Source organism: Chlamydotis macqueenii, chromosome 3 (assembly GCF_036417535.1).
Source record: "Chlamydotis macqueenii isolate bChlMac1 chromosome 3, bChlMac1.mat, whole genome shotgun sequence".
In the NCBI taxonomy this organism is placed as follows: domain Eukaryota; kingdom Metazoa; phylum Chordata; class Aves; order Otidiformes; family Otididae; genus Chlamydotis; species Chlamydotis macqueenii.
Window position 1 is genome coordinate 56408995 of NC_141558.1, and position 13871 is coordinate 56422865.

General features: G+C 38.2%; 1 protein-coding gene across 12 annotated transcripts in view; it reads right to left on the bottom strand.

Moving 5' to 3' along the window:
* Positions 1-13871, bottom strand: part of TRDN (triadin) — a 232438-nt gene that overhangs the window by 64206 nt on the left and 154361 nt on the right. For 8 of the 12 annotated variants that reach the window (XM_086744402.1, XM_086744409.1, XM_086744408.1 and 5 more), the window contains 4 exons: positions 10599-10646; positions 8058-8081; positions 4545-4595; positions 4036-4086 (listed from right to left, as the gene is read on the bottom strand). In XM_086744402.1, coding sequence (XP_086600528.1) covers positions 4036-4086; positions 4545-4595; positions 8058-8081; positions 10599-10646 — 174 coding nt within the window. The remainder of the gene's footprint in view (positions 1-4035; positions 4087-4544; positions 4596-8057; positions 8082-10598; positions 10647-13871) is intronic. The other 4 variants (XM_086744412.1, XM_086744401.1, XM_086744405.1 and 1 more) reach the window with 3 other exon arrangements.

The window sequence follows — 13871 nt, forward strand, 5'->3', positions numbered from 1 at the left end:
TTGGTAGCAGATGACCATGATGGTTTCTTTTGCCATCCACGCAGCAAGTGCCCCTGAGATTTCCTACAATTTGTAGCTCCTAAAGCAGGCTCAGCACTTTTGACTCTTTACAACTTTTGGATGCAGCTTTTCCATGGTGCATCGACTTCTCCACTCTCTGAGCCAAGACTATGGAGATCACCAGTCCTGCTTCTCTTCCAGGGAGCAGGGTTTCTCACTGAAGACTCTTCAAACTTCTGCTCTCAATTGACCACTTTCCTGCTGGTCCCAGAATGGGAAAAATACAAAGTTAGCTTAAAGCTAACATTAATCTTGCTGCTTTCCTCTCGCATCCTACTCCAGGAATGAAGTTGAGTCGGGTTAGGAAGATGGTATAGAAAGATGTGGCAGCAGCAGTATGTGAACTCTTCAGGATAAATATTAAGTTATCATGCAAATACCAACAACAAATAAGTAGATGGAAAGAGGAGGAAATATCAACTGAATAGACACTACTTTTCTGTAGGTGAGTCTCACAATATGACTTTCTACTTTTAAGGAAGAAAAATGTGTTTTATAAGTTAAGATAAAAAAATGCTACAGGCAAGATGTTATTTCATTTCACTTTTACTTCAAATGAAGCAGGAGCATTGTATAGCAAGTGCAAATTAGCACATGACAATGTGATATTATGCATAAGGCAAGAAAGAAATACACACTACTGACTTATTTCCCCTACCAATCTGTGCATAGAAATAAATACCCTTATTATCCATGCATAACTGACATAAGGAGACATGCAAAGATATCCCAAAAAGTGGCAAAAGCAAACAAGAGGGAAAAGCAGAACATTTGTTTGGAAAACAAATAATGGAACACAGGGTAAGAGTAAATTTACATTATCTACACAGCACAAATGCTGTCACTTTAACAACTCTGCCTAATGCAATTCTAGCAAATTTCTTAGAAAAATTCAGTGAGGAGTTATATATGATATATCATGGGCTTTTAGTGCCACTATTAGAGACCCTGGATGAATGAGCTTCTACTCTGATCAGCAGGGCAAGATACCTACCAAAAAACCACATGGCAAATTATACTTCAGTTTCACTGGCCTCACATTATTTGAATATGCTTAGGCCAACAGAAAATCAGCTTTTGTATTCATTATTGTAAGTGGGCTTCTTTACTCTTCATTACTTCAGGAAAAAGCTGAAATGCTAGTTATAAATTCAGAAGGAGTCTTGAGATGTCCTTTATTACAAGACAATGGGAAGTATATTCTTCCAGTGTTCTCCTTAATTACTGTCAATAAAATTAGACTCTAAGATTGAAGACACTTTATTCAGCTCATAAAACAGATAAGGTAACATTGAGGTTGTGGTCTATAAAGTATCCCTGCAATAACTCCGAATTCAGGGATCAATTTTTCCTGTCTCTGCTTTAAATAAAAACATTATGCATCAGTTTATGAAAAAAATAGTCTGCTTTATGACAAAGTTTTTGGTCTGGACATCATCCTTACTCATCCAAACTTAACCCATCCTTCAAAAAGAATGAGGTATGATGACGCCTCTTTTACTGCACATGGTGCCAGGCAAACACTAATCATCACAAGTATTTAACACCTCATCTAAAAATGTTCCTTTATTGATTTTACAGGAAAAGTAACAATCTCCCAAGATACATAATTAGCATGTGTATACAGTCTTAAAAATCCTTAATTTCCCATGTCCTTCAATATATTTTTATTTGCCAGAAACATTCACTTTAAGAAAGATTGTAAGACACCAAGTTGCAAAGAGTGAAAAGAAGGTCACAATAACCTGGTCAACCTTTACAGACGCCCACTGAGGAGGCTTGAAGAGGTGATGGAGAGAGGAAAGAGTGGCATGCAAATAAGGCTTTGATTAATTTATGAGCTACAGTTCGGGCAAATATGGTGACTGAAATGGGCGATTTATAGTGCTATATGCTATATATGTTTATGTAGCAGAGTAATCCCAAATGCAATATGGAAAGCACATAGCCCAGGAAGGCACTGAGATCTCTAAGGGTTTCTCCCATGTGGCTTTCTAAGTTCTTCCTATAGAGTCTTTTCTGGTAATATATTTTCAACTGAGCTATTCAGATCACTAATTGGCACCCACAATTTTAGACACAGACGATGAACTGTGAAAGTTCGATGCCTATTGTGGGAAACAGCGATGGCTGCATCAGCAAGTGCTCTCAAGATCTGAGAGGCCAGGCTGGGCTGGGCTGGACATCAACGTTGCTGTAGGTGCTCAGGAGCCTGTGATGCATTTACAGCTGAGTTCAGCAACGAGTAGGTTGAGATCTTGCTGTTAGCAGCACTAATGCATTGGGCATACATGACTGTATTACATGGGGTAAAGAAAGTGGTCTGCAGCTCTAGCTGGTAACATGTTAAGTAATATTTTGGAATTTTTACTGAGATTTTTGCCTTGTTTTCCTAAAATGTAGGAAATCTGATATAACATGGCTTGCACTTGATGTTTAAAATAAATTCCTGCCTGCCCCTTTCTGAAGGCTGAGTGGACGTCTAATCTCCTCTGTGACATTAGAAGGACCTATTAATGAATTAGTGATTGAAGTTGCTGACCTATTGAGCATGAGCCCAGGAGATTAAGAGCAATGGCATGGGAGCACTCAGAGAAGGACATGCTAGAGAAGCTTGTTCATGACTGGCAAACCGCTTTCCATTGGTTCTAAATGAACTCTTGCCAAAGAGGAAAAATGTTTTGGGTCTCCTCTCTCTTTCCTTTTATGTTTTTTTTTTCTTTTTTTTTTTTTTTCCCCACCCAGAAATCCTTTGAAATGAGCAGCAGGCTGAGCATACCTGCTCCATGGAGAGAAGGAGGGGGCAGAGCTGCCATTCAAATACCTCTTCTGATTTTTCAGCACAACCCCATCAGGTGACAACAGATTATAGGCAATCTATGGAGAAGGCCACGAGACTCCAGAAGAGTCTGGATATCCAGTTCTCATCCAGATAATTAAGCTCAGGTAAATGAGCCATACGTACATTAGGAGTAGAATACACATAGAAGAACAATGCATGAACCACAGGATTTGTGGATTATTATTATTTAATTTTAATTTGTGTATAAAGAAGTTACTATTTAGTTATTGATCAACTAAACTAGAGTCAGTGAATGAACACAGCTTCCAGGACTTTAAAAATACATCTAGCAACAAAATTATTCCTCCTTTTTAGAGTTTTTTTTCATCTTACACTTGTGCTTGAACTGAACTCTTCATTCAGTTCTTTGTTTGAAATAGCATTAAATGACTATAATTTAGAATAAATATTAATATGTCTATCTATATGGTAGATCTTTTTATCCTGAAGAACCTAAAGAACATGTCAAATAAAACTTATCCATAAATCACTTCTCCTTTCAAATATAGCTATCTCTAGAAAGGAGGGAAGTAATAAGATGGGTAAAAAGCACCCAGAAAAATAATGGATGAAAGGAAATTCAGCTGAGCTAGCCATCTCTTCTGACAAAATTAAAAAAGACATGGAAACTACTTGATAAAAAATATGGAATAAAAGAAAGATTCAGACCAACCCTCATGTTGGAGGTAGCTGACTGGATGAAGCCATTGGTTTTTAACTACAGCTTTTACAGAGCCCAGAAAGCACATTACCCACTCACATGCTCAAAAACTTTACTTTATTCATATTACGTCCACATTTTCATGCGAGCATTAAGTTCAGACTTTGTTAAGTGGCTTTTATTAAACACTTTGTATTGTTCAGAAGAGAAAATTCTTAGGAAAGTTCTTAACTGTTACTCAGAGTAGTTTTGTGATATTTAATTAATTTTGAGACTTCTAAATTCTAATTGGCTCACCACATTCTATTTATGTCCTTTCCCCCTCACCTTTTCCATACTATAAATCCTGCAGAATATTTTAACCTATTAAATGTTGACTAGTTAAGATTTATGATGATTATTTTAAAATTAGTATCTTCATTCTACTTTTTATGGTTTTCACAAACGTTTCTATTCTATTGTGTATTCTTACCTTTATCTTTTAAAGTTGTAGGATTCTTTCCTTCCTTTTCTTTAGCATGTTCTGAAAAAAAAAAAAGGTTAACATCTAATACCTCTGGGATAATGATTGATGGAATAATTGGTGGTTTCTAACTGAGCCATGGTACCAATTAAATTTGTAGTACAAAACTGTTTTTATCAGTTTTAGCATGCTCACAAAGTGAAACCACAAACTTCTCTTAAGTGTGATGAAAGAACAAAGATCACTCAAAACTTATCTAACTTGGCATTTTGGAATAGCAAATAGTCTGAGTTTTGGACTTCTAAGTTTTCATATAGGTGCTTTATATGAACAAGGCTCCATTTGCACTTCTGATTCAGGTAACCAACTAAATTTTATAATAAATGTCCTGAATTAGTATTATGCTTATAAATTCCCAACTAAACTATACCATAAAAACAAAAAAATCAATGCACTGCAAAAATTTTTATTGATGCACATAGATGTTGGGGTCTTATACATTTTTTCTGCTATGTTACCTTTATCTTTTGTAGCAGTTGGAGATTTTGATTCTTTCTCTTTTCCAGGGTCTGTAAAAGAAGTATTCACACCGATAAAATGACAGTCAGAAGACATAACGGAGTGAAACTATGAGATTTAATAATAAGAGAGAATGAAGCTTCTAGACCATATGAGAGACTATAGCTGTATATTGAAAGAAATAGTGAAAAATTGAGTGATTGGAAGAGTTGTACAAAATTCACCTTTGTCCATTCAGAGAGTTCAGTCCACAAAATGTGGTCTATAAACAGAACTATGAAACCTTTAAAATTTGCAAGCTTCAACTTAATATGGGATGATAGCTTTTAAACTTTCTTAACCAGAAAGGACAAAACTGACCATTTGCCCATTTTGATTCATCAGAGCTGTCTGTGGCCTACTTCCCTCGTCTGAGATTGCCCATTCTTGCTGAGCAAGTACAAGGGTCTCCTTATTGAAACTATTCTTTTCTAAGGGTCAGATGCATATCAAATTGAGAGAGCAACACAATAGTGACAAATAGGAAGATGAAGAGTTCTTTTTATTCTTCCTACAGACAAGTAGTGAAGATGGCTAGGCCATAGCATCCTTGATGGATACTGTATGAGGAAGGGCAGTCCTCTGCAAAAGGCATAAGAAATAATTTGAATCAGACAGAAGACAAGAATTCTCTTTCAGAAAAAATGTGAGATCATCATTCGAGGCTGATGAAACCAACGTTTTCAAAGATTTTCCCATCAAAATTTAAAAGACAGATGACACTGTCCTAAAACAGGCTAGTCAGAACGAATAGACTTGGATTTTGAATTCTTGCATGTTAAGTGAGCGTTTTAATAATCTTACTACTATTTACACAGAATTCACAAATTGTCCCTTTTGTTATAAGAGCATGGCATGTGTCCAATAGTGATGTATCATGGTATCAATAAAGTTTCTTGTTCATGATTTAGTATTCGGCTCTGTGTAACACAAACTGAGTTCATGGGGAATCTGAATTGAAGGAATGCAGAAATAATAAAATTTTATTTATGGTAGAAGCAACCATCAAGTAGAAAAACTTAATTTACTGTTGACATTGAAGGTCCAGTTGAGTTGGGGCTGACATCAAAGGATAAATATTTCATTATTTTTCTCCTTCTACACTGTGCTTCTAAAAAGGTAATAATTCCAGACAATAAAATTTTTAAAGGACAAGACTCGGGAAAGGAATTCTTTAAACAAGGTCAAAAGTGTAATTTCACTGTAATAAAGTTGTCTCTTTCCATGCTTACTATGTCCCAGACATCTGTGTCAGAAGCTACACCTGCTTTCCTGCTTCTACTTTTAGGATTTGTATCACCAGTTTATGATTTGGTCACTAATTTTCAAAGTGAAAAAAAAAATACTACAAATGCCTGTGAAGCATATACAGTGGTACTAAGTATCTCTAATAGTTCTAAGTTTGCTGACAACACCAAGCTGTGTGGTGCAATCGACACGCTGGAGGGAAGGGATGCCATCCAGAGGGAGCTTGACAGGGTGGAGAGGTGGGCCTGTGGAAATCTCATGAAGTTCAGCAAGGCCAAGTGCAAGGTCCTGCACATGGGTCAGGGCAGTCCCAGGCACAAATACGGCCCCGAGGAGAAGGACTTGGGAGTGCTGGTGGACGAGAAGCTCAACATGAGCCGGCAATGCGCCCTTGCAGCCCAGAAAGCCAACCGCATCCTGGGCTGCATCAAAAGGAGCGTGGCCAGCAGGTCAAGGGAGGTGATTCTGCCCCTCTACTCCACTCTCATGAGACCCCACCTGGAGTACTGCATCCAGCTCTGAAGCTCCCAACATGAGAAAGACATGGACCAGTTGGAGAGGGTCCATGAAGATGATCAGAGGGCTGGAGCACCTCTCCTGTAAGGACAGGCTGAGAGAGTTGGGGTTGTTCAGCCTGGAGAAGAGGCGGCTCCAAGTAGACCTTATAGTGGCCTTCCAATACCTAAAGGGGGCCTACAAGAAAGATGGGGAGAAACTCTTCAGCAAGGCCTGTTGCAATAGGATGAGGGGTAATGGTTTTAAAATAGAGGGAGGTAGATTCAGATTGGAAATAAGGAAAAAATATTTCACACTGAGGGTGGTGGAACACCCTCAGGTTGCCCAGAGAAATAGTGGATGCCCCATCCTGGAAACATTCAACGCCAGGTTGGACGGGGCTCTGAGTAACCTGATCTAGTTGGGGATGTCCCTGCTCCTTGCAGGGGGGTTGGACTAGATGACCTTTAAAGGTCCCTTCCAACCCAAACCATTCTATGATTCTAATAAAAAGTCAATACCAATCTTTAAATATTAAGTTAGTGACAGAAACGTCTGTTAACAGAAATAAAACTTAGTGAGAAGACTGAAAAACTTGTCCTCCTGTGCTCATAACTTATGAAAAATTGCCAAGAGCGATTCCATGTTCAGTGCAATGGCCTCTAAAAAAAAGAGAGAGTGGAAGACACAGATCTTACTCTTTTTTTTTTTTTTGTGATTCACAATTTGAATAAAGATTTTGTGATTAATACAAGAATACAAGTAACACAGCTAAATACTACACTATTACGCCTTTACCAAAATAAATCATTTAATGCACAATATAAACTCTTTACTTTCAGGAGTCTTCTTGTAAGAACTTAAAGTTGTTGTGCATCTCCATTATTAAGAACACAGTTACCATCTTCTGTTGTAGAAGATGTTACCTCCATGATGCATTTTGAAAAATAAAGAACATTAAATAATTCTGAACTCAATGCTTAAGTCATTACTTGACAAAACCGACTTCAAACAAACTTCCTTTGTTTGACCCCCAAACAAGGAAACCTTTGGGAAGGTGCTCCAGACACAGCTGTCATCTCCAGGAGGAAAAATGTCTTTTAGGATGGTGTGGCATGTGACAGAGATGCTGTTGAAGAATTTTAAAAATTACTTAGGACTGACTTCAAAATTGGAAATTAAAGTGTAAATAAACATTGGGTGTATTTTGTAGGACCGAACTTACTGAGGCCTGTTAGACAGTCAGCTGAAACACAGCAAAATGACAACCCCTATTACAAATCCCATGGCAAGAGCCTTGCGTTACTCGCTCTGTATTAATTTGCAGTGTTAAGCTCATATTGATGTCAGGATACATAGCTGAGACCTGTAGTGAGCCTGGTAGATGTGGAGACAATAATTTTGTGTGTAAAATAGCAAATACAATCTTTATAAATAGGTTTTTCACGCTGGCATTGCGCAAGTCTCTTCCCCTTGCCAAGGAAGAATATACAGTATTGGAACGAAAATTCTTTGGCTTAAGCAGACTAGAATTTCTCAATATATCCATTATTACTATTACTATTATCCATTATTACTATTACTTTGTTGTATCAGTTTTAGTTTGTCTAATCAATCACAATCTACAATTTTGAGTAGCAGCAGGGGCTTTTATACCTTTTTTCTCATTTATAGATCTGACATTGCTTTATCAGTTATAGGGAGAAGCAATATGTAAATCTATAGCTTACTTCCTTGTGTCGTCTTTGATTTATCTGAGAAGAGAAGAGAATAGCGAAAATAAATACTAGAATACATGTTCACATAGGAAATTATTTTTAATACAATCAGCTAGTGAAAATACATTTAAATAGATACTGTCTGTAAGTGCTTAAATACACCTTTAAAGTGACTTCTACTCTGTTGTTACCTGTCAGTGTATGTGAAAAAATTCCATGTTTCCCACCCAATCAAGAGCATAAAAAAACCCCTAGTCTTCCTTTAAGTGATGGTAATTAACTAATTTCTTAGTACTATTGGATATTGCAAGAAAAAAAATCTGCCTTTTCCTCATTTCTTTTAAGTGTTAATTCTCAGTTGCCTTAATAACAGGCAGTAACTCCCTGGCAACCACCTGACACTTGCTCATGCCATTTTTCAAACAAATAGGGCAAGGAATTACAGCACTGTCTTTTTCCAGACACTTCTGGCAGTTCTGTGCCCTCTTGCTCTCCTTTTAACAATTGAAAATGTTACATGCAACCTTGCTTTACTAGAACAAAAGATTAGTGAACAGAAATGTTGCTACAACCTTTTAGCCCATATCCAGACTGTAGCAATTTGAGGTCAAAGCTGCTATAGCATGTTTGATCACTAAAACCCGCAGGTTTGAAACAACAGAGCTATGTCCTGTGCTAAATAGACCTGTCAATACTATTTTTTTTTCCTGCAAGTCTCCTTATATTTAATGTTTTTCTTAAATCACAACTCCTAATTTTGACCAGGTCTGAGTGTGTTGACTTTTTGACATGTATCCTGGTGTACAATAGCTAGCAGGGCAAATTATTTCATTTCTCAGTCTAAAAGGCTCAGAAATCCCTTTCAGTTTATAAATTATTTCCTGATGCATTTATACTTTTCTGATTTAAAAAAAAAAAAAAAAAAGAGTCCTCACTTTTCCTCTGAGCTTCCAGATACCTGGGGTCAGTGAATTAGGTACAGTTTTCTCTTCACTCAAAACGTAACTCAGAGCTGCTTCCATAACCTTATTATTTTACACTTCCTTGAGAAATATAAGTACATGCTAATATAAAAAAAACTTCCTGAAAGTTTTTCTGGCTCATTTGTCTTTGAATGTTCAATGTGTTGGCATTAGCTCTGTACATATAGGGTGCAGAAATGAGCAGCAGAGGGAATGCTGTCTGACAGTGTTTATTTTCACTTCTGTGCAGCAGAGGAACGGAGCAGCTGCCAGGGCTTGGAAGTAGCTGCAGAAATAGTTGCAACAGACATTACACATTGCTCTTCTTCCTTTGACTTGCAGAAACTAGATGGCTGCTGGCGTGGGGAGATAGTGCTGCTGCTGCTGCTGACTGCTGTCGTGGAAACAAGTTTGCTGCCCTTTTGAGCTCCCAGGGAATCACAACTCCCTGCTCAATGCCAACCATGGGAAGCTATAATTTATACAGCTCAGTCTGTGTTCTTTATGGCACAGTTAAAATATTCTGTGGATGAAGTCCCATCTAATGGTGACACATTGTGGAAGGGACAGTTCTTACAGTAAACCACCTCATTGCTGCATGAGGTAGCCAAACAGAGAGGAAGCAGTGCAGATGGCTGAAGAAGCTCTTGAACAGCAATGCAAAATAGTGTGGAGATACCCAGACTGACAATGACTGAAATCTAGGCCAAGGCCCACCTAATTATAACATTTTCCATGACAACTAACAAGCAGCTGACAGCTGCTGCAGGGTGCTTGCGCTGGCTTGAGTAATGCTGAGTAAAGCTGAAGCTGAGAAACTGTAGAGAAGATAGGGAAAATAGCTCAACTGACCAAAGCTACATTAGTAAATATGTCTTGTACCTTGTTCTAAAGATTACTGGCAAGTTTGAAAAAAACTCTAATATGATAAGACTGAAAATGACAAATTCATCATCAGGGCTCTAATAGCCAATTTGAGCATGAGCAAATACAAAAATCACCTTGGTAGACAGTTAGTAACAAAACACAACAGATCAGGATGCGTATCATATAAAGGAAGCCAGGGCTAATAAGCTTTGGGTATTTATGCCAGTGTTTTACTACTTTGCTCCATACCATACCAACCTTGAGTTTCTTTGCAGTGGACATTTGTGGCTCTGCATGGGGCTAATGTTTCAATTGGGGTAAGAAAGGCAGCTCCGCTGACTTTAGGGGGCCTCTGCCCCTTTACCTCCTTGCAAGTCACTCCCTAAGACTGAATAGTAACAGCTGATCCCTGCCTAGGCTAAAGGGGCAGGAAGTCTCTTGCAAAATCTGTGGGGCACAAAGTCCCAGCACAGGACGTTTAAGCTGAAGTGGGAGGCCTATTCACCTGAAGCTCTTTGTGAGGGCTGCAGTTTTGTGGCAGTGGTACAAAGCCAGCTTCCCAGTGGAAATTCCCTGTTGCTCTGATAAGCACAGCAGAGCCCTGACAAATACTAGCAGAGCAATGGATAGAAAGGTTGCTGTCATCCAGCTGTGTGAATCTGAGGGTTTTGTTTCTGTGTCATTGTCTTTTAAGAGATGCCAATGTGCTTTGTGTTCTTTTTACCTTGCTCTGCTGCCTTTGTTGCTTTTTCTTCCTTGTTTTCAGGTACTGCTGCAAAACAAAGATAAGGTTTAAGTAAGATTTCTGGTCAAAAGTGTTGCTCCAACAGACAAAGCTTTTCTTAAATGCTTACAGATTACTTTGAGGGGAATTATTTCAAAGTTTTACAACCTTTTTTTCCCCCGATATATGACTACATAATTATTTTTTGCCTGTCTTCAAAAGAAAAGAGGAAAAGCAAAGAGGGAACTTTTTTTTTCAGAAAATAAATACCAGCATTGTCTTCTAGATCTCAACTGGAACAGAGGTTAAACTGCAGTGCATAGCACGTAACGGAGGAGAGCGTAAAGCAAGTAGGTCTCTACCTTGCCCAGCCATATGAGGGTTCTCCACACAAGTGTGGTTTTCTGTTTGCAGCAGCAGAAACCTCCACCCTGCACCCCTGACACAGCAAAATACTGCCCCATATTCTTAATTTTAAGCATGTAGTTAGTCTCAGTGAGGATAGTGGGCTGCAGTCAGACTGTACGTTACAGACACCTAACTTGCTCCTTGTGATTCCTGCATGCAAGAGAGATGTGTGAACCAGATCACTTGTGCAGCAGGGCTGCCTGACCTTTACGGATGCCAGGGGAAGCAGTTCTAACAGCTCAGGTCAGGACGCATGGACATATCCAGCTGATTATTTGCAAGGTTTAGCTTGCACAGTTCCTAAATTGATTTGCACAGCTTGAGGGACAAGTGACAGAGATAATTCGGTCATGGCACCACACTAAGGATTAAATGATCTAATAGGAGGAGCTGCAGGAAGGACTCCCTCCAGACTTTGCTCTCTAAGGAAACTGGCATAAATATAGGTATATTTTATAGTTTTTGACAATTTACATTACAGACTTGGCAATGTACAAGATTCCTGTAGATTACTGCATATATTTAAGGCAACATCTATATTTTATAATCTGATTGAATTATTCAGGGTTAGGTCTTGCAAATATATAAACATATTTGTTTAGCTGCAAATGGCATTGCCAACAGTTCACTTTTGTAAAACCAAGTTTTCGTGGCCATAATTTATAACTATTATGTTGAATGAGAAAGATTGCTTTAATTTAAAAATGTATTGTCTTATGGTATTTGGGACAAAAATTGTAGCATTGAGAAAATAAGCTTCACTATCATTGCCTAGTTTAAAAGTAAGGCAAAGAATAAATAATCAGCATAAATGACAGGATGTAAAGTGGATGGTGAAAGTTAATTTACATCAAATGACTGATAAGTATAGAAATGTCTTTGCAGCTAGAGTTATCAGCACATAGCATCCCTTCAGCTTATTATTTCAACCTATCAAGCACAAAAATATTTTCAACACAATGTTTTATTACAGTAATTCACAGCTATAATTTAAGAACTTGGCTTTTAGAGCCAAGGTGAATACAGAGAGTCATGTTCTGTTATCATTATTTATGCTGAGAAATATAAAGAATTCAAAGGACCTACAAAGTGTCTCCAGGTGTGCTCACTGCTCTTGGAGAAATATCCTGGTGGCTCTACTGAGACCGGGCTTGCAGCCCAGGCAGCAGGGAAGCCTTCTGAGTCTGCTGGGCCTGACAGCCCAAGGAAGCCAGCTCAGTTAGTAAGCGATGACCTGTCTGCAATGTCTGCATGTGGGTTGGAGGCCAAAAGAAGGATCTTCTGTTCCCAGCAGGAAACCTTTCCTGAGATTCAGGGAAATGTCAGGTATAGACAGATGAACTGCTTCACCTTAAGTGGGGTGGACCATTTCATACACATCAATCACTTGCCCTTGTTTATCCCAGGATGCTGTGAAGTGAGTGAATGTCTGTGAGCAAGCTCCATGAAAACAGTGAAATATTGCACCTCTGCACCTCAGTTACCTCAAGTGACTTATTTAATTGAAGGCAATCTTCATTTTGCCTGAAAATCAAGTCAGACTGAAAGGGTAACTGACTGGATCCACAAAAAAAAAAACCCAAGCAAATACTCTGTTTCTATCTAAGTAACTAATTTTGTATTTGTGTTACTGGACATAGAGAAAGTCAGAGGAGCAAAGTCCATTCATATTTGAATGTAGATCTCTGCTATTAACATCCATGTTACTTAGGCCAAAATCAGCTATAAAGAGACACCCAGATACCTAGATGAAACTCGACATTGAGCCCTGACACTGATCAAACCAATATCACAGTGCTTCTAAAAATCTTGTTGAAGTGGTCAACATCTTGAAGAATAAGCTTATATTAATATGGAAAAAAGGATATGAAAAGGGGCACCGGAAACCAGTCCCATACAGGTTCAAAAATTTATTTTTAACATCTAAAGCTGCAAAAGCAGCTGTGATAAGAACAAAATGAATTCTTGAGAACAGTTGTTATCTCTGAAACATGTTTATTCTTTTTAGCTAAAACCAAAAGAACTTTGGTTTGTTCAGTTTCTGAAAATCAGAATACTGATGGAATAAAAATCAGAAGTATTTTCTGGATACTGAACTGCAGGCTAGAAGAGCAACACAGCTTTCTGAGATCAAGTATTTAGAGTAATCAAATTCCTGTGGCGATGGTAGACCATGAGTGCTGTTGTAATGAAAGAACCAGCCATCCTTGAGAAGCACTGAAGCTGTTATTTAAAGATAACAACTAGTACTAATAACAGTATTCTGACTATCAGTGCATTTGGTAATGCCACAATGCTTCTGTGAGTGAGTGTTTGTAAAGAAGAATTTGCTGAGACAGATCAGAGCTTTAGTAACTTTTGGGAACAGCCAAGTAGCATCGTCTGGACACGGCAGAGTAGTATCTGGAAGTACAAAGAGGATATTGCATTATTTCCTTTGTTTTTTTTGAGAAGGGAGGTGTGAGCTACTTTGGTGACGCTGAGAGGTCTTTTATCATCAAGGTAATAGGTGTCATTTTAACAGTCTGTATAAATAGAAAGCCTGCACATACAGAGTTGTGTTTGGAATAGGACTCCAAAGGAGGTTTTGGGTTTTTTGTATTAGAACAGGGATGAGTTTTCTGCTCAAGATGTCATTCCTTCTACTGAGCATTTTCAAAGTTCTTGCCACTTTCAAAGCAGCCTGAAAGATGATCTCTTTGTAAAAAATGGTCTCATTGCAAGTGTTCTCGATTTGAAAAGCTGATCCTTTAGCCATGTGATTTAAGTAGCATGGATGTATTATAATGTATTAAAATTTTCTTCTCAGCAGCAGAACATCAGGCGTTAAAAAACCAAAAAACCCCCCAAAAAAACAAACCCAGA